The sequence below is a fragment of the Vitis riparia genome, chromosome 8, assembly GCF_004353265.1.
Source record: "Vitis riparia cultivar Riparia Gloire de Montpellier isolate 1030 chromosome 8, EGFV_Vit.rip_1.0, whole genome shotgun sequence".
In the NCBI taxonomy this organism is placed as follows: Eukaryota; Viridiplantae; Streptophyta; class Magnoliopsida; order Vitales; family Vitaceae; genus Vitis; species Vitis riparia.
Genome location: NC_048438.1, coordinates 18707307 through 18726879, shown reverse-complemented (window position 1 = coordinate 18726879; position 19573 = coordinate 18707307). Strand labels below are relative to the sequence as shown.

Genomic DNA, 19573 nt, shown 5'->3' with positions numbered 1-19573 from the left:
AGAGCCGGGCTCTTTAGTTTTATTTCCAATGAAGAACATTTGGAAATCATGTGTGTAGCCAAAAGTAAGCTTCTTCGCTTGGGAGGCATCTTGGGGTAAAATTTTAACCTCGGACTAAGTTAAAAAGAGAGGCCAGGCCTTAGCAAATAAATGTTATTTTTGTCAAGCGGAAGAGGAATCCATTGACCATCTACTTCTTCATTGTGAGAAAACAAGGGCAGTGTGGGAGATGCTTTTCACTCTTTTTGGAGTGTCTTAGGTGCTGTCGTCTTCAGTTAGGGAAACCCTATTGGGTTGGAATGAATTCTGTGGGAAAAAGACTCAAGATAGTTTGGAGAGCGGGTCCCCTTTGCATTTTTTGGACAGTTTGGAAGACAAGGAATAAAATTGCCTTTGAAGATGAGGTGTTGTCCATCCAAAGGCTGAAACCTTCTTCTCTTAACTCACTTTGGTCGGAGACTAAACTGTTTATAAAAGATGGTCCATCAACCTTTTTGAAGTTTTTTGATTGGGTGGGTTCCCATTACGGGAGGGGTTGTTGTTTTTTTTTTTTTTTTTTATATATCATTGTGGACAGTTTTTTGTTTCTCATGTTAGGGGGTGAGTATTTCCTTTTCTTTTCTGTACATTTTGAGTCACTATTTTAACGCCTCCCCATAATACAATACTTCTCTAACTTATCAAAAAAAGTTCTGAAATTTTATTCTTGAAGCCCTCATACAGAGCCTGTTAGATCTCATTAATTATTGTCCATTGGTTGAAAACTTGAGTGAATTAGGAGTGTCTTGCTGTTTGTTGTAATATATGAAAATTTCTATTTAGTTATTGATATCTACAGGGTTCTCTGCTTCATAATCTACATAACAGCAATCTAAAATAAATTAATAAAAACATGAACAAATCCTTCTTAAAAGAGAACATAAATTGATTTCTACTAGTTCATACACATGCTGAATCCATACAAGTAATACTCCTGGTGTTCCAAAATTGTTATTTTATTCGCCTCAGCATAAAACTCATTTCCCTTTTGCATTCATTCCACATTGGTATAAATCTATTCACATATATTTGTTGTAGCTGTATATTTTCATTTAATAGAACTTCTTTTGAACCTCATCTGACAAGCAATCTGTGGATAATCAGTGGAGAGGATGGAAGAAGTAGGGCAGAGCAGCTGTTGCATATTTTGAGACAAATTGATCAATATGTTTCCTCACCTTTGGAGTACCAAAGGAAAAGAAGTTGTCTTGCAGTGTATGAGATGCTTCTCAAGTTTAAATCAGTTTGTGTTAGTGGATATTGCGCACTTGGCTGCCATGGAAGTTGCACACATAGCAAGCATATTGACCGTACTCTGCATGGGAATTTCTCCAATTTACCATGTAAATTCTTTTTCTTGAGACATCTTTGTATATCAATTGTCTTTTAGTAACCTGTGTTGTTCATGTGTTTGATTTCAGCTGCATTTGTATTGCCAAGTCGTGACTCCTTGTGCTTAGGGGACAGAGTCATAATGTATCTTCCACGTTGTGCAGATACTAATTCTGAAGTTAGAAAAATTTCTGCTCAGGTCAGTAAATAGCAGACAATTGTTTGTGATCTTGGTGAAGTTGATCGCCTGTAATGAAATACTCCCCCCCTAATTTTGGCTTCTACATTTTCCTTTTGATAGATTCTTGATCTATTCTTCAGTATATCTCTTTCACTCCCGAGACCTGTGGGTTCTAGTTTTGGTGTTGATATAGAACTGTCCTATAGTGCTTTGTCTTCTCTTGAGGATGTTATAGCTATCTTGAGAAGTGTAAGTGCATTTTTTTCTGCCTCTATTTTATTCACTTTATTTATTTAGGTGTTGTTTGGATACTCTTTTATTTTCTGTTTTTAAAAACAAAAAATGATTGTAAATCCTATATAAAATTCAAAAACTCTTTGAAACTTACCTTAAAACGATAATTTTTTTTTGGTAGGATTGTGGTATAAAAATTTTACTACTTGATCTATCAAAAAAATAATTTTTACTACCTCAAATTTTAAAAGTAATTTTTAAGGACTTGAAATAAATCCATACTTTTTATACCAAAGTTACTATATTTTAGATAGAAGTTAACATCATTTTCTGTTTTTAAAAAAGAAAAAACAAGAAATGTATCCAAATGGCGCCTTAGTTATCCGTTTATCATTACTTTTGTTTTCTTCTGGTTATGTTTGGAGCATTGAGGTAAGTTATGAAATTAGCTGATTTCCTTTTTTTCTGTTCTATTTCCATCTTCAGGATGCTTCCATTGATCCATCAGAGGTTTTTAACAGGGTTGTTTCCTCTGTTTGTGTTTTATTGACGAAAGATGAGGTGAATGGAATTTATTATGTTTTTATGGACACAGTCTGAAATTGAAATTTATACTGCAGGTATTCATGCTGCTGCTGATTTTTTTGTGTTGTTGTTGCAGCTAGTGGCTGCACTGCATTATTGCACTGGAGCTATATGTGATAAGATCAAGCAATCAGCAGAAGGTGCCATTCAAGCTGTCACTGACTTCGTTATGAAGAGGGGGCATGAGTTGAATGAAATGGATGTTTCGAGGTGTCTGACATATAAAAGGAACTATGAACTAGTCACATATTTTGAATAAATATTTCAATTTTGAAAAATGTTTATTCTTCTTATAAGTAAAATAAATTTTCAACTGTTTACATGGTAAAAATAATCATTTATGTGTCTTTGCCCAACAGGACGACCCAATCCTTGCTCTCGGCTGCAGCTCATGTGACTGAGAAATATTTACGCCAGGAAACTCTAGCTGCTGTATCTTTTTGTTTATAGTCTTTCACCTATAAATTTTAAATGTTGCTACCTACTGTTTTCTAGTTATTTGACTGTTTCACCTGAACTGAAGTAATTTCACCATTGCATGATTTTTGTTGTGTATATTTGTTGACTATTTTCCTTAGCCATGGGAAGATATCTTCTCTGGCTGAGAACACCAGTTCAAAAATTGTTTTCAATGAAGTATTGGCTACTGCAGCAAGGGATATTGTCACAAAGGATATATCTAGACTACGTGGTGGCTGGCCAATGCAGGATGCATTCTATGTAAGTCCCATTTGATACTCAGTAGTGGGATTGTTCTAATTATGTGCTATAAATTGTTTTCCATATATCAGGTGATATTGATTATGATGATGATATATGTTTCTCACCTACTTCCAATCTTATTTCCTTTGTTTTGTTTTTTCCTATTTTGATTGATGAGGAACAAACATTTTCTCATGAAATTAGTAAGTAGTAAGAAGGATGAGAAGCCTTCCCCAATTATATAGTCTGATACATAAAATCCGATCAAAAGAAGGAAAACCTATACCTACTGCTTTGGCTAGCTTTGGGCCTTCTAACAAGTCTTGAATCTTGGCCTCAATGACTGGACCTTCCTCAATGCTTAGAGAATGCCCTCACTAGTATATTAGAATGATATATAAGTACTCCTCTAGTACCTTGTTGCCTTGAGCTTAGCTCAAATGTACCTGTCCAAATTTAATTTGAATCAGCCCACTGAATTTGTAGTGCACATAGGGTGTCTCCTCAAGCCAACCTAGTAGTTTTGCTTATTAGGTTCTAATCTAGTGATGTAATACCTAAAGGGATATTCTCAAAAGCTGTACAAGCCTGAGCTGAGTGGGAAGAGGAGAAATAAAACAAATCCCTAAGTGCTTCTAAAGCTTCCATTGATCCTAGAAGATAATCAAATTTCCCTGTTGTCAAATAGTCCAAATTAAGTCTTTTCTTTAGGAAGTCCCCTGAAGGGTCAATATTTTTGCCACAACTAGGTGAAATATGTCAATTTTAGTAAATCTGAACAACCTATCCCGCAATCCGAACCTCCACCCCACCTGAAAAAAAAAGGATCCACCAGTTTTCCACTCTTACATATGGCACAACATTTCACTTAATGGCTTTGTTCTTAGTTGCAATTGTCTTTGCTTGCCACAATCCTTGTGAGGATCTTAACTTTTGGTTGTGTTTTAGATTTCCAATCAACATTGCAATAGTAGAAGGATTTTGGTGCATAGGAGCAAAGGGAGCTTTAAAGATAAATTAACCTAGGATAGAACCTAGGAAGTCAAATGGAAAACCCTGTGTTGGGGAAAATGCGTGATAAATGCATGAGGACTACAGTTAACATAAGTAGAATAAGTTGGTCAATTTCCTGGTCAGAAAAGTTGAGATAGAAATTGAAATTCCATGACAGAGGAGGGGATGAAAACAAAACTGAAGAGACATAGGAGTTAACAATCTAAAGGGATTTGGGAGTTGAATATTAATTGTTGATCACGCCGCCAAGTATCTTCTCAAAAATGAGTATGTGCTGACTCACAAATAATTTGTGAAACAAGAGAAGTCAACGAATGCTTGTGCGATGGCCTTCCAAGGAAGTACTAGTAGGACCACTTAGCGATAGCATTGGCATCCCATCTATTATAGTCTCACTCACATAGCATAAATAAGTCATTTTTCCCTAGGAACCTTTACAACCATTTTCCTACTAGGGCCTATTCCGCAAAATATCCTCCTTACATCTAAGCCCCCTTCTGCTCTTTGGCTTACGAACCTGATCCTATGCTAGGAGATGATCTTTCTTCATTTTCCCAATACTCAATCCAAGAATTCTCTTTGTACTATTGTAGAACTTTGATAGGAATCTTAAAATGGAGAGAAACTGTGAGGAAACATAGGACTACCATGACTACATGAGTTATTCTATTACTTGGGAACAGGAAAGTCTTTTCCCAATCAGCTAACCATGCAAAATCTTATCAAAAGTGCATCCTGAAAAGAGGCAGCTCCATTTTTCCCCCTCTAAAGGAAGACCCAAATAAGATAGTCATTTAGAAAACCAATATTCTAATAGGTTGCTAGTTGAAGAAATAGGTCCTGACTCACATTGATACCCAAGAGAATGCCCTTTTCTAGATTTGTATTCAATCTTGAAATGTGCTCTAAACCCATGTACTTATAAACTTTTTCAAAATCAATCTTAAAAATAGCCTCTTAATATTTTAATCGTCTTTTCTCATTTGTTGCTTCATTTGCCTTTAGAATTATATCCTAAACTTGTCTACTCTAAACAATAGCCAATCTAAGAAAGATGGATGGTCTTATGCGACATCTCATGTAATCGTTGAGAAATCACCTTGGCTATGTCTTATAAAGTCTAGTTACCAACTTAATGGTTATGAAATAACTTGATTCATTGGTTTGACTCCTCTTAGGAACTAAAACAATGACATTGGTAATACTCTTATTTGTGACCTCAATACTGTATAATTAAGGAAAAAATTTGAGCATGTTTGGCTATCAATTTTGGCCTAAAAGTGTTTAGTAATTAGATAATTTTCTTTTTGATAGAGAAATAAAATAAATATATTACCAATGCTTAGAACAAACTCACCAAAAGTTCAAAGGTCGTAAAGGACACCAAAAGGCAAAACACAAAAGAAAGGGCAACAACAACAAAAATCTTTTCATGAAGACCCTAACGAATCTATAAAATCTAACATGGTAAGAGAATGCCCATTTATGTAAATCCTAAGCCATAGTAAAAAGTTACAAAGAAATGTGAGTTGTGCTTAATTAGACATTTCTTTACTTTCAAACAATTGTCGATTCCTCTCTCCATAATATCCTAAAAACACATAGTGGGATAACCCTTCAGACCTTCCATTTTTTATCCATAAAAGAACCATGCTGCCCTAAAAAGGTTTATCTTATCAAACTCGACATTACTTATGCAAACCCTAAGGAAAACACCAAATTCTATAACACTCTAGCTTTGACACAATACAAAAGGACGTGATCTATTGACTTTTTATTTTCCTTATAGATTCACTAGAGACTATCATCTCTTTTTTAACTGATCTAAAGTCAAAACCTTTCCCTATCTCATACAAAGAAACCTACTTTAGTCTGAACCGTCGACTTCCAAATAGATTTTGTAAAGAATGCTTTTGCTTTTTCCTTACATTTCTCAATTTCATTTTGTCTTCCTCTCATCCCATTTGACACTCTTACCTTGAAGCCTTAAGAGGAAGGCCTTAACCATCTTTTTCAAAGCTATAGAATACAAAAGGGGAAAGATTTTTAGAGTAGAATCTCCACACCATTAATCTTTCAAGGATTTCACCTTTCGACCATTGTGCATGCTAAGTGAGGTTTTGCCATTAAAATTTCCTCAACCAACTACTCTTACTTTCTTGAGAATATCAATCCTTTTGCTCCTCCTCATACTTCTTAGTAATAACTTGCTTCCAAATGGGACTCATTCCATTAGGTGAACCACTAAATCCACTTGCCTAGTAGTGCCTTGTTGAGGGTTGATAGCTTTCTAATACCCATGCCTCCATTACATTTCTCGTTGCAAGTGATTTCCATTTCATCAAGTATGGTTTTTGTTTTTTTTGTTTTTTTGTTTTTTTTTTGTAATGAACCTGCAACTAATAAAAAGTTTCTTTGGATTTTTTCAATCCTTTAATTCACCTTCTTAGGTAAGACAAATAGAGACATGGTAACTGTGCTAGTTTAATAGAGTGTTCTTGATAAGAGTAAGCCTCTTGCCCCTAGGAAGACACTGCCTTTTCCATATAGTTAGCCTTTTCTGAACTCCCTCTTCTATTCTATGCTAACAAGCCCTTGATTTATGGTAGGCACTTAGAGGTAAAACCCAAATACATGATATAGAGTTCCTCCTTCCTACACCCTATCTTAGCCACCAATTTCTCCATAAAAACATCGCCCACGGAATTAACTCTATTTTCTCCAAATTGATCTTCAAACTTGAGATGATTTCAAACCACATGAAGATTCAACTTAGATAAAGAACTTGCTAACCACCCTCATAAAAAATGAGAGTGTCATCAATGAATAAAAGATGAGACACCTCTACTCTTTTGCCTCCTCTTCCACTTCCCTAAAACCTCAAATATATCTTATTTTCCTTACCTTTAGCTAGAACAAACAAATATGGGGAAGAAGGATCTCCATGCCTTAATTCTTTAGATCTTTGAGAGAAGCTGGTTGGGGTTCCATTTACCAACATCGAAAATGTGGTTGCTCCATCCTGAGTTTAAAGAGAAGTTTAGAGATTGGTGGCAAGAGTGTACGGTTGAAGGTTGGGAAGGTTACAAGTTTATGAGGAAATTAAAGTTTATTAAATCAAAGTTGAAAGAGTGGAATGTAGTGGTCTTTGGAGATTTAAGAGAGAGGAAAAAACTCATTCTTACGGACTTAGGCAGAATTGATCGAATCGAACAAGAAGGGAATTTAAATCTTGATCTGGTTTCGGAAAGGACCTTAAGAAGGAAGGAGTTAGAGGATTTGTTATTGAAGGAAGAGGTACAATGGAGACAAAAATCTAGGGTTAAGTGGATTAAAGAAGGGGACTGCAACTCTAAGTTTTTTCACAGAGTGGCCACTGGAAGAAGAAGCAGGAAGTTCATAAAGTCTCTGATTTCTGAGAGGGGGGAGACTTTAAATAACATTGAGATTATTTATGAGGAGATTGTAAATTTCTTTGGGAATCTCTACTCCAAACTCGAAGGTGAATCTTGGAAGATTGAAGGGATTGATTGGGCCCCTATTTCTGAAGAGAGTGCAATTTGGTTGGATAGACCGTTTTCTGAAGAGGAGGTTCGAATGACAGTTTTCCAATTGAATAAGGAAAAGGCCCCTGGCCCTGATGGCTTTACTATAGCAGTTTATCAAGAGTGTTGGGATGTGATAAAAGAGGATCTTATGAGGGTGTTTTTTGAGTTCCACACTAAGGGGGTAATAAATCAAAGTACAAATGCGACATTCATTGCTATGGTGCCAAAGAGAAGCCAAACTTTTAAAATCTCAGATTATAGACCTATTAGTTTGGTTACAAGTTTATATAAGATAATTGCTAAGGTCTTATCAGGGCGTTTACGCAAAGTTCTTCATGAAACAATCTTTGGCTCTCAAGGAGCCTTTGTGGAAAGGAGACAAATTTTGGATGCTGTATTGATAGCCAATCAAGTGGTGGATGAGAAAAGAAGGTCAGGGGAGGAAGGGGTTGTCTTCAAAATTGATTTTGAGAAGGCCTATGATCATGTGGATTGGGGCTTTTTAGATCATGTGCTTCAAAGGAAGGGGTTCAGCCAGAAATGGAGATTTTGGATGAGGGGCTGTTTATCTTCTTCTAGTTTTGCTATCCTAGTTAATGGGAATGCAAAGGGTTGGGTTAAGGCCTCTAGAGGTTTGAGACAGGGAGATCCTCTTTCTCCTTTCCTTTTTACTCTAGTAGCAGATGTTCTAAGTAGGTTGATGATTAGAGCTGAGGAAACTGGGTTAACTGAGGGGTTCTTAGTGGGGAGGGATAGGACTAGAGTGTCCTTGTTACAGTTTGCTGATGATACCATATTTTTCTCTAAAGCCTCTTTGGACCTTCTTCAAAACCTTAAGATTATCCTTTTGGTTTTTGGGCAAGTATCTGGTTTAAAAATCAACTTAGAGAAAAGCTCCATTTCAGGTATTAACACTAGGCAGGAGGGGTTGTCTAGTTTGGCTTTGGTTTTGGAGTGCAGAGTATCAGAGTGGCCTTTGTCTTATTTAGGCCTCCCTTTGGGAGGGAACCCAAAGACAATAAGCTTTTGGGATCCAGTGATTGAGAGAATTTCGAGGAGGCTGGATGGGTGGAAAAAGGCCTATTTGTCTTTGGGAGGGAGGATTACTTTAATTCAGTCTTGTCTGTCTCACATCCCTAGCTACTTCCTCTCCCTTTTTAAAATCCCTGTATCTATAGCTTCAAAGATTGAGAAGATGCAAAGGGATTTTCTTTGGTCTGGTGCCGGGGAAGGGAAGAAAGATCACCTAATCAGATGGGAGGTTGTTAGTAGACCAAAGGAGATGGGAGGTTTGGGCTTTGGGAAGACTTCTATGAGAAATATTGCCCTCTTAGGGAAATGGCTTTGGAGGTTCCCTAGAGAAAGGAGCGGTCTTTGGCATAAGGTTATTGCGAGTATATATGGGACACATCCTAATGGATGGGACGCCAACATGGTGGTTAGATGGTCTCACAGATGTCTTTGGAAGGCTATTGCTCAAGTTTTCCAGGAGTTCTCCCCTTTTGTCCGCCTAGTGGTGGGCAATGGGGAGAGAATTCGGTTTTGGGAAGATCTTTGGTGGGGAAACCAAACTTTGTGTTCTCAATTTGTTGATCTCTACAGAGTTATTTCTGTGAAAAACCTCACTATTTCAAATGTTCTTGGTAATTCCTTACCATTGTCTTGGAATTTTAACTTTCGCCGCAATCTAACGGATTCAGAAATTGATCTCCTTCAGAGATTAATGTCCTCCCTAAATTCTGTGCTTCTTTCCCCTTCTTCATCAGACTCAAGAGCGTGGTCTTTGTCTTCGTCAGGCTCGTTTTCAGTGAAATCTTTTTTCTATGCCTTGTCAAGAGTTTCAAGTCCTTTAATGTTCCTTCCGGCCAAGTTTTTATGGAGCTCAAAAGTCCCTTCAAAGGTTAAGGCTCTCGCTTGGTTAGTAGCTCATGGGAAGGTAAACACTAATGACAAGTTGCAATTGAGAAGACCCTACAAAGCCCTTTGTCCTCAATGGTGCATTCTTTGCAAAGGAAATGGAGAGTCGGTTGATCACCTTTTCCTTCATTGTCCCGTTACCATTGGACTTTGGCACAGGTTGTTCAATCTAGTAGGTATGATTTGGGTCCCTCCAAGGAGCCTTGAAGACATGTTGGTTATTTCTTTTAAAGGCTTGGGGAAATCATTAAGAGGCAAGACACTTTGACAAATTGCTTGCCTTACTTTGATTTGGATGGTGTGGCAAGAAAGAAACAACAGGATCTTTGAGGATAAAGGGAGAACGGAAGAGACGGTTTGGGATTTGATCCGGTTTTATTCTTCTCTTTGGGCTTCTTGTACTGAAGCTTTTAGAGGAGTTCCTCTAAGCATTCTACAACTCAATTGGATTGGGGTTTGCGTTTCAAGAGTTTGAAGATTGTTGGGGTTTCTTTTGTTTTTAGAGTTCTATTGTTGGGTGTTTTCTTTGGTATTTGTGTAGGAAGGACCTCTCATCCTTCCCTTGGTTTTTTTCTTTCTTTTGTCTCTTTTTCTCTCATGTATTTGTTCTTTTATTAATATAATCTTCTTTGTTTCTGATCAAAAAAAAAAAAATAAAATCTAGTTGTCAAGATGCACGGTTGGATCTAATTGATCTATTTTGACAAAAGTTCATTTTGTTAAGAATTTCTAGCAAATAATCCCAACTAACATGGTTATAAGCCTTTTTCTATGTCAAGTTCGCATATCATACCATTTAAACACCTATCCATTTTGACAAAAGTTCATTTTGTTAAGAATTTCTAACATATAATCCCAACTAATATGGTTATAAGCCTTTTTCTATGTCAAGTTTGCAAATCATACCATTTAAACCAATGTTTTAAAAACCGGACCGGACCGGCCGGTCCAACCGGTTCAACCGTCGACCGGTCGCATTTCCGGTCCGGTCCACCCTATTAAACCGTTTAACTATTGGACCGGTTACAAACCGCCTGAACCAGCGGTCGAACCGGTGAACCGGACGAACCGGACGGTTCTAAACGAACCGAACAGTCCATATTGGCCCATCATTTTGCAAGCCCATTGTATAAAAAATAAAAAGCTGCAGGCCAAAAACCATGCTGGGCCAAGTCTTAGCATGACAAGCCCACACCCAAATCATTTAAGCAGGCTCAGTCTTGAGCCCACAAGATGGGCATGCTGTAGCTAACACTGAGGATACCTTTTATAGGCATCCTTTGCACCCTTACTTCTCTCCCCAGCCGATGTGGGATTGCAAACCAATAATATCAATGAAAAAAGTTTAACAAGTGCAACAGGAGGATTTGATGCTAGGACCTCAAGTTTTGTAAGTAACCTGGGACACCACTTGGCTACTCGTGTTTTGTTATTGGATATGCCAAAACAAAACAATATATATTACATTTCAGTTTTTATATAATATTAAATAAAAATAATATAATATTTTTAAAAATTATAAAATTAGTTAAAATTTTCATTTTTAATATATTCACATTTAAATATTGTATACATTTCATTTAATATGATTTAATTTGATAATATCAAATATATAAAATAATATTATTGATTTTTAATTTATTCATATATATTTTAAAATTTTTATAATTATTTTTAATTTTAATAATATATAAATTACATATTTATGACGTCACCGGTTCGATAGCGGTTCGACCACCGGTTCGACCGGTGAACCGTGAACCGGTAACTTTTCCGGTTCAATGACCGGTCCGGTTCTGAAAACATTGATTTAAACACTGATGCATGTTGACAAAAGTCCATTTTGTTTAGAATTTCTAGCAAATAATCCCAACTAACATGGTTATAAGCCTTTTTTGTGTTAACCTTGCTTATCATACCATTCAAACCATTCTTCAACCTAGAGTTAATTGCTTCTTTAGTAGTAAGCACTAAATCTAAGATTTGTACCCCCTTGGCAAAACCTAAGCAAACAACTTGTATAAACCACTTCTTTTTCCTTCTTCCATTGGCTATAATATGAAGTATTGGGAATTTCAATCATCCTCCTTGTGAACCTTTTTGCTTAACAATAATTCTTTTGGCCCTACTTTTGTGGTATCCTTTAAGGCAACTCATTCATTTGTTAAAAGGCACCCCCCCCCGAAGAGAGTCTACCATGGTAATATCCCTAATCATGATTTCCGTTCTCTCCCTTGTATACCTAAAAACGATCTTATTCCTCTTTGCTCTGATGCTTTGCAACTTTTGCATAACCTTCCCACTATGAGTTCAACTATAAACTTACACACTTACAACTCAAGATGTCATGCCACAGAGTTTCAAATCTAAGGTGAGTGCTTCCCACTTGAATTGATTGATATCTAATTGATGGTAGTAGTGATCAAAGACAAGATGGGATAGGGTCTCTTGAAGACTACAAAGGAAAACTAACATCCTAATCTAAAGAGTATAAAAACCTATGTGAACTTTGTAAACATGTGACTGTTGCAAATTTGATCAAGTGAAGGATGCATTTTTTCTAATAAGGGGATCAACTAACTCATACTCTCTGATTATGCCATCAAAATCTCTCATACTTGAGAAATTCTAGTATTTCCTGACTTTTCTGTGGTCTTTCTAGTAACGTTGAAATTGTCCCCAACATACCATCTCAGAAAAGTGAGCCCTTATATCCCTGTTACATTTGGGCATATTCCTAGAACTCTTACCTATGTCCTGTTGTGCATATTCCTGTTCTAGATGTCATGTTTGATTAAAGCTATTTTTCCTTTTTGATTGTGTGCTCTTACATTAATTAGTTAAGTTATTTGATTTATTACCTACTTATTTTTTTTATAGGCATTTTCCCAGCATATAGTACTTTCTTATTTGTTCCTGGAGCATGTGATATCTGTCCTTAATCAATCACCTATCGTTAAAGATGATCCCGAGAAAGGAGACAGTTCTAGTCATCGGGTTGATAGTCATATAGAGGATAACATCCTGCAAGCTGCTATTTTTGCTCTCACTGCCTTCTTCAGGTTTGTATTTTTAACTGCCTACATTAGATGTCTGCTTATGTGTGCGGGTCTCAGAAATTTACATCATTTCATGATTATTGTAGAGGTGGTGGTAAAATTGGAAAGAAAGCTGTTGAACAAAGTTATGCTTCTGTTCTTGCGGCACTTACACTCCAATTGGGAAGTTGTCATGGTCTAGCTACTTCTGGTGAGCAGGAACCCTTACGGTAATTGCCCATAATTTGTCTCCTTTTTTTTTGGTTAAATTCTTAGGAGATTTATTTCTGAGCTCATCCTTGTTCCCTGCTTCAGGGCTCTCCTGATTGCATTTCAGGCATTCTGTGAATGTGTTGGAGATCTTGAAATGGGCAAGGTACTTGAATCTATAGACACATTATGTATCCTTTTAATGATGGTGACTTGAATTTTAAGTTCTTCATCATGGGGTATAGAAAATATAAGGTATTTTTCATTTTTAGATTTTGGCTAGAGATGGAGAGCAAAATGAGAATGAGAAGTGGATCAATCTTATTGGAGATTTAGCTGGCTGCATTTCTATAAAACGTCCAAAAGAGGTAACATGTTCTTTTCATTCTGGTATATATTTGTTTCTTTTTTTCTTTTTACCCAATCATTACTAAAATTCATAAAAGATTTTTAGGCGAAGGAGATATTGAGAAACAAATTAGATAAAAACAAGGAAAAGTTGGAATTTTTTTTTTAGAAAACATTTTAATTTTTTTCTTTTTCTTTTTCGTTTTCTCCCTGCTAGGATTTTAATCTGGAACCTGCCATATCTCTACCCTAACCTTTTTCCACTTGAGCCTGGACTTAGGGGCCAAAGGAAAAGTTAGAATTATTTAATTGTTTCTATGATTTCTAGGAATTTTTTCTTAGTATTCTTTAATTGTTATGTGTTTATTTAATTTTATTTTATTTGTCTATCAAAATTATTTTTGTCCTTTGGTTTGAGAGTTTGAACCTTCTAATGGGTTAGTTCAACTTTCCTTTTTCTTTAATCGGATAGAAATGAGTAAGCTTTTGATTCAAATTTTTTTAGTTGGTTTGGATACAATTCTACTCAACCCCACATGATGCTGCTCCTTTGCTAGCCTTCTTGTCTAGAAAGAACACACTTTAAATAGAATTAGGGATGTCTTGTTTCCTGGTTGGTTGTTTTTGTTTTCTTTCCTTCTTTCTTTTGGTTGCTCCAAAAGTTCAAATGAAGTTGCCCGACATATCATATTATACTGGCTAAACTCCTTGAAGCTTCTGTTAGACCTTCACAAACCAATAAAAAAACTTAAAGAGTGTTATCAACAAACCAAATAGTGGCAGAACCAGAAAGTTTGGTGGGTGGGGGGCGGGCAAGGCAAAATTGTTCATAAATTTTAAAAAATAAAAAATCTTTGCAATAAAATAGAAAACAAATATAATATCCTCCTTATCATTCCAAAAATAAAAAAATTGGGAAAAAAAAAATTTGATTTTGAAATATATATTGTTAAATTTGATTAGAAAATTTTCAATATTTTTTCATTAAAAATCTTTTAAAACTTTTTCGATTAATTTTATAATTTTTCAAATAAAATTTGAGATTTTTTTTTTCCAAATAAGTATAAAGTCAATTGAAAGTGATGAAATCTTTGACTTAGAAATTATCTATTATATGGTAATATCCTTAATGTATTAAGTGTCTTGATATTTAGACTTTTAATGAATTCATATATCAACTTAAATAAAGTATAAGTAGTCACTAAGAATTTGATACTTATTAATTTATTATTGTCTAACGTTGAAAGCATTTTCTTAGTTATATTATCTTGAATGAGTAAGACTAAATATAAATCCAATTAATGTGAATAAATTTAAAAATTTCAAATGATGGAAGAGAATATACCATGAAAAATTTATTTAATAAAATATAAAATATAAGATGATAAAAAAAAGAGAAATAAAAATAGAATAAAAGGAAACAATAAGTAAGGCTATTAAGTAAATTTTAGAAAATATTTTATTTTCTTTTTAATTTTATTCAACTTACTAAAGTAAAAGTTAATTTCACTCATTCGGATTAAATATACTAGGCTCCCTGAGATTTGGATTAAATATACTTGATCATTATTGACTTGAAATTTCGTTAAATAGCTACTTTATTTTGAATTGAAAGGAAAACGAGTGAAATTAACAAATGAATAGAATAAGGGAGGGTTTTTGATGAAATTTTAAATTAATAGTGGTTAAGTATATTCAACCCAAACTCGAAGGAGGCAAGTGGAATTAACTCTACTAAATAAATTTACTTTTTAATTTTATTTAAAATTTATAACATTATTTTTATTTAAATTTTTTTGTGGTATTTGAAATATAGTTAATTTTTATATTCTAAAAATTTAAAACTAAATTTATATATATAGGGGTTCATTTTAATTTTTTTAAATCTCTAACTATATGTAAAATATATATATATATATATATATATATGTTTTGGAATTTGATGAGGGATAATACATCATTTTTAATTTGGGGGGGGGGGGGGGGAGAATATGCTTCCCCGGCCCATTACTGATCAAGGGCCTTTGCTGCATTATTGATCTTGAGTAGACAATATAATAATTTTGCTATAACAACATTACAGATCTCTAAACAGATTAGTAATTTCATTATACTTGAATTAATTTTTTATTCGTCCTTAATTAACTTTTATCCCTAGTAATGGGTTCAGACTTGATTCAGAAGCCAAAGGATCTTTTTTACTCTATTATAGAGTTTCCGTGTGGGTTTCAATTATGCATGCCATATACCTACTGTTCTTCTATGCTTTAATGAGGTTTTGTGGGACTTATGTCTCTCAAAGCTCTATCTTGGAGTATATTCCCTCCATGTCATTAATGCTTGCCAACCTCAAGTTGATGAAGGATTAAAAACTATTCATTCATAAAAAACACCAAATAATCTATCTATTTAAAATTTTATACAAAGATGTAGTTTATGGATTGACAACTATTGAGCAAGGATTAAAATATCCCAAACTATCAAAATATTGGTGGTTCAATTTTATGGAAAATTTGGCAAATGTTGGATGGAAATTAATTAAACCTCATAGAAATATTTTTAAAAAAACTTCAACAAATGATAAAACATTTAATAACATATATTGAAGTTGTATGATAAAATTTGTAATGTTAGGAAATGACATAATGTGCGCTAATAAGAACTATAAATTTTGAAAGCATATACTCAATATTAACATGAAGGTAAAAAAAATTTAATTAATTTTTTAATAAAATAATATATGTATAGTCAAACAAAATAATACATGGATAAAAATTTTATTTCATTGAAAACATGTTATGTTTCAATAGTTAAAATTAAAACATGTTACATTTATAAAATGGTTGAAATTTCATCAATTTTAAAAGTTATTCTTAAGTTAAGATGTACGATATACATATTCCATGTATCATAAATTTAGTTTTTTTAATCAATTTTTATTTTTTATATTACTTATTTTGCAGAATAAATTTTTTTTATGATAAAATTAAATTTGTGGTTGAAAAAGAAGAACTAAAAAAATGTTTGTAAAATATATTATAAAATAATATTAATGTATGTATTATTTCTAAATATTGAATAACATAATATAAAAAAATATTTATAAATTTTAAATATTTTAATCATAAATATTGTTAAACACAAGATAAATTTCATATATTTTTTTTAATTAGAAAATATTGGAATGCAATATAATTTTTATTTTAAACATTGAAAAATAATATATACATTCCATTTTATTTATTTTTATTCATTTTATAAACTAAATATAAACATTACATGTATCCCATTGGATATGCTACCTTAGGATATCATGCCTGTTGGACATAATATTCATGGATATCATATCCTAAGATATGCATTTCTATATTCCATTATATTTTTTTTATTCATTTTACAAACTAAATATAAATATAACATATCATTGGATATGTTACCTTAGGATATCATGCCTATTGGATATAATATCCAAGGATATCATATCCTATTGGAAATGATATCCTAGGATGTGCATTTCCTATCCAATGAGATACAAAGATATACATATCCTATCCTATCCCACCAACCAAATGTAGCCTTAGGGAATATCAACACAAGTAGATTGATAAATAATATCTTTATGTGTAAAGAAAACACCAAGACTCTCATTGAAATACTCCCTTCCATTATCAGACCTAATTAGTGTCACTGTGCAGAAAGTTGATTATGGATCATGGTGTAAAAATATTTGAGAGTGGGAGTAGTTTCAAATTTTTGCTTAAGACACCCATGTAGTCTTGTTGTTGTCATCAATAAAATTGATAACCACCTAGCCCTAGAGAGACAAGCTACTTGTGAGGGTTCCTAAACATCAATATGGATAATGGAGAAAGCACTTTCACTTCTTTTGTTACTTAAAGGATAGAGAATACAATGACTTTTTACCAACTCATATACTTCACATTTGAGTTTAGAATGATCTAAATTGATGAACAATTTAGGATACAACCATTGTAAGTCAAAGACATTTGAGTGTCCTGATCTCTCATGCATTATCCAATATTTTCCTGTTGGTTCCTTCACTACATTGCCCTTTATTTGATAACCTTGTATTCATTCCTTGGTAGGTAGTAAAGGTCATCTTTCCTGAAGTGAGGTTCTGAAAAATACTTGAATTGAGAAAAAGGTTACAGAGCAATTGCAAGTTTTTGTCAGTTTACTGATGGACAATAAATTGCAAAACATGTTATAAACATGTAATACAGAGGAGTGAGTAATTTCTGTGAAACAGACACGTTTCCTTTATCACTTACAGGGGTGACAAATCCATTTGCAAGATGCACCCTCTTGTTTTCCTGAACATGGTATAAAAGATGAGAAAAAAATCAAATTCTTTGGCCCTATGATCACTGACACTCGAATCAATGATCCCGGAGCTTAGGATTAGAGACTGAAAAGGTACTAAGGGCTTCACCAATTGTACTTGATTGTGCAAATGCATAAGAATTGGAAGATGGGGGAAACCTCTGATTTTCTCATGATCTTATACAAAAGATCAAGTTGCTCCTTTGTCAAAGGTAGGTTCTCAGCACTTAGAGAAGATCCTGTGTTGTCTGCAGTGAACATAATTTTCTTACATGTTCAGTTTTCTTGTGACATACAAAAGGACTTGTGAGAGCTATTTTACATGGGCTTGGGTATGGGTGTGACGTGCAAGTGTCAGGTACTCTGTAAAAAATTGAAGAGTCCAGTATCTCCATGCAAGATAGAGATCCTAGTAGGTGTCAAATTTAGATACATAAACTTTATTAATAATTTGAAGAAGAGAAATTGGACCTGACAATGTTGGCTAGTTAAAATGGTAAATTATGTTAGTGGTTGTACTGAGTTGATCTTAGCCTGTGGGTAAGTATGGATTCATTTCTAAAGGACCAGACAGAACCAAAAAGAAAAAGGGGAAACTTCGTACTTCCTACTAAATCATTTATATGCTAAAACTTGTAATTCTAGCGTTTCCATGCAAGGACCAGTGAAGCACATAAATCTGCAATTGTTAAATTCTACACAAAGAAAGCATTATAAGGTTTGGGAATCAAACATTTAAAGTAGCATTCCCAACCAAAGATCAATCTATATCTCTATAGTAGTTCCAAACTGATAAAACTTATGTACTTGTGTAGAAGTTGCTTAATTGAATGATGAATTTCATGGATCATTGATGAGATCCCTTCTACACAGGTTGGACTATCTCTATAGTTTAAGCATAAATTATGGACAAGTTTATTCAGATATTAGTTCCAAAATGGTGTTTTTGATAATTACCTAATTCCTTTATTGTGGTCTTGCATTAAATGTAAAAAATTGGATTTTAACTAATTTTGTCCTCTTATGGTATTTTTTTTTCAGGTACCAACTATATGTTTAATTCTGACTAAATCACTAGATCGGCACCAAGGATTTCAAAGGGAAGCTGCTGCTGCGGCATTGTCAGAGTTTGTTCGGTACAGGTATGGTTAACTGATGTACCTTAGGAAAGATGTTTTGTTTTTCTTTTTACTTTGTTTTTTGAAGTTTTGTCAGGATAATTGGTATATTATAACTATTTTACTCTTTAATTCTGTGTATGAGTTTTTGTTGGGTTGGGCTGTTGAGGCTTGCCCAATTTTGTGTGCCTATGGTTATAAGATGTTCTGAGGTATCTCACTCACCAGGGAAAGTACATATGATGTGCAAGGGTTGTATATAAGGTTTTTTCAGGTAACCCAATCAGGGGAAGCACATATCGTACAAGAATTACCTCTTTACTGATTCTGTTGTATTGACAGTCACTTTCCCACTGCTAGTGGCAAATTGCTCTGAATATGAATATTTAATTATCAATTTTCTTAATGAAATTTTGTTATTTTCAACTGAAATGACGCATTTAGCTTGTGGTGAGTGATGATGTTCAATTCTCTTGTTCTTAATTTGATTATATTGGTCTAAATTAGTTTTAAGCTTACTCTTACCAGCAACTTCTCATTGGTTAAGGGTTCTCATGGTGCAGTGATGGGCTTGATTCATTATTAGAGCAGATGGTTGAGGCATTGTGTCGACATGCATCAGATGACTCTCCAACTGTTAGATGTCTTTGTCTAAGAGGATTAGTGCAGGTTTGAGATTTTATAGATTTTAAATGGCTGTTTTGAATTCATTGGATTCATTGAATTTGGAGAACCCCTCTATTTTGAATTTCTTAGATGCTCCTTATTATGGTTAGTTCTGCCCTTTTTTTGTAGGCTAACTTTGTCTTTGTTTGGTGTTTGCTTTGGGATGTTTTGTGTATACTGCCTGTATACGTGGGGTGCACCCCCTCTTTTTGGCGTTTCTTATTACATGCTTTTGTTGTCTATAAAAAAAGAAGTCTGTTTATAGTGAATTCCATATTTGAGCAATAACAATGTAGA

At 34.1% G+C, this 19573-nt stretch overlaps 1 protein-coding gene across 4 annotated transcripts in view; it reads left to right on the top strand.

Moving 5' to 3' along the window:
• LOC117920317 (protein SHOOT GRAVITROPISM 6) overlaps positions 1 to 19573 on the top strand; it is a 52974-nt gene that overhangs the window by 24496 nt on the left and 8905 nt on the right. For all 4 annotated transcript variants that reach the window (XM_034837762.1, XM_034837763.1, XM_034837764.1 and 1 more), the window contains 13 exons: positions 1144 to 1382; positions 1461 to 1570; positions 1673 to 1801; positions 2273 to 2347; positions 2448 to 2581; positions 2731 to 2803; positions 2960 to 3091; positions 12433 to 12614; positions 12698 to 12820; positions 12906 to 12966; positions 13073 to 13168; positions 18534 to 18634; positions 19174 to 19279. In XM_034837762.1, the coding sequence (XP_034693653.1) occupies positions 1144 to 1382; positions 1461 to 1570; positions 1673 to 1801; positions 2273 to 2347; positions 2448 to 2581; positions 2731 to 2803; positions 2960 to 3091; positions 12433 to 12614; positions 12698 to 12820; positions 12906 to 12966; positions 13073 to 13168; positions 18534 to 18634; positions 19174 to 19279 (1561 nt within the window). The remainder of the gene's footprint in view (positions 1 to 1143; positions 1383 to 1460; positions 1571 to 1672; positions 1802 to 2272; positions 2348 to 2447; positions 2582 to 2730; positions 2804 to 2959; positions 3092 to 12432; positions 12615 to 12697; positions 12821 to 12905; positions 12967 to 13072; positions 13169 to 18533; positions 18635 to 19173; positions 19280 to 19573) is intronic.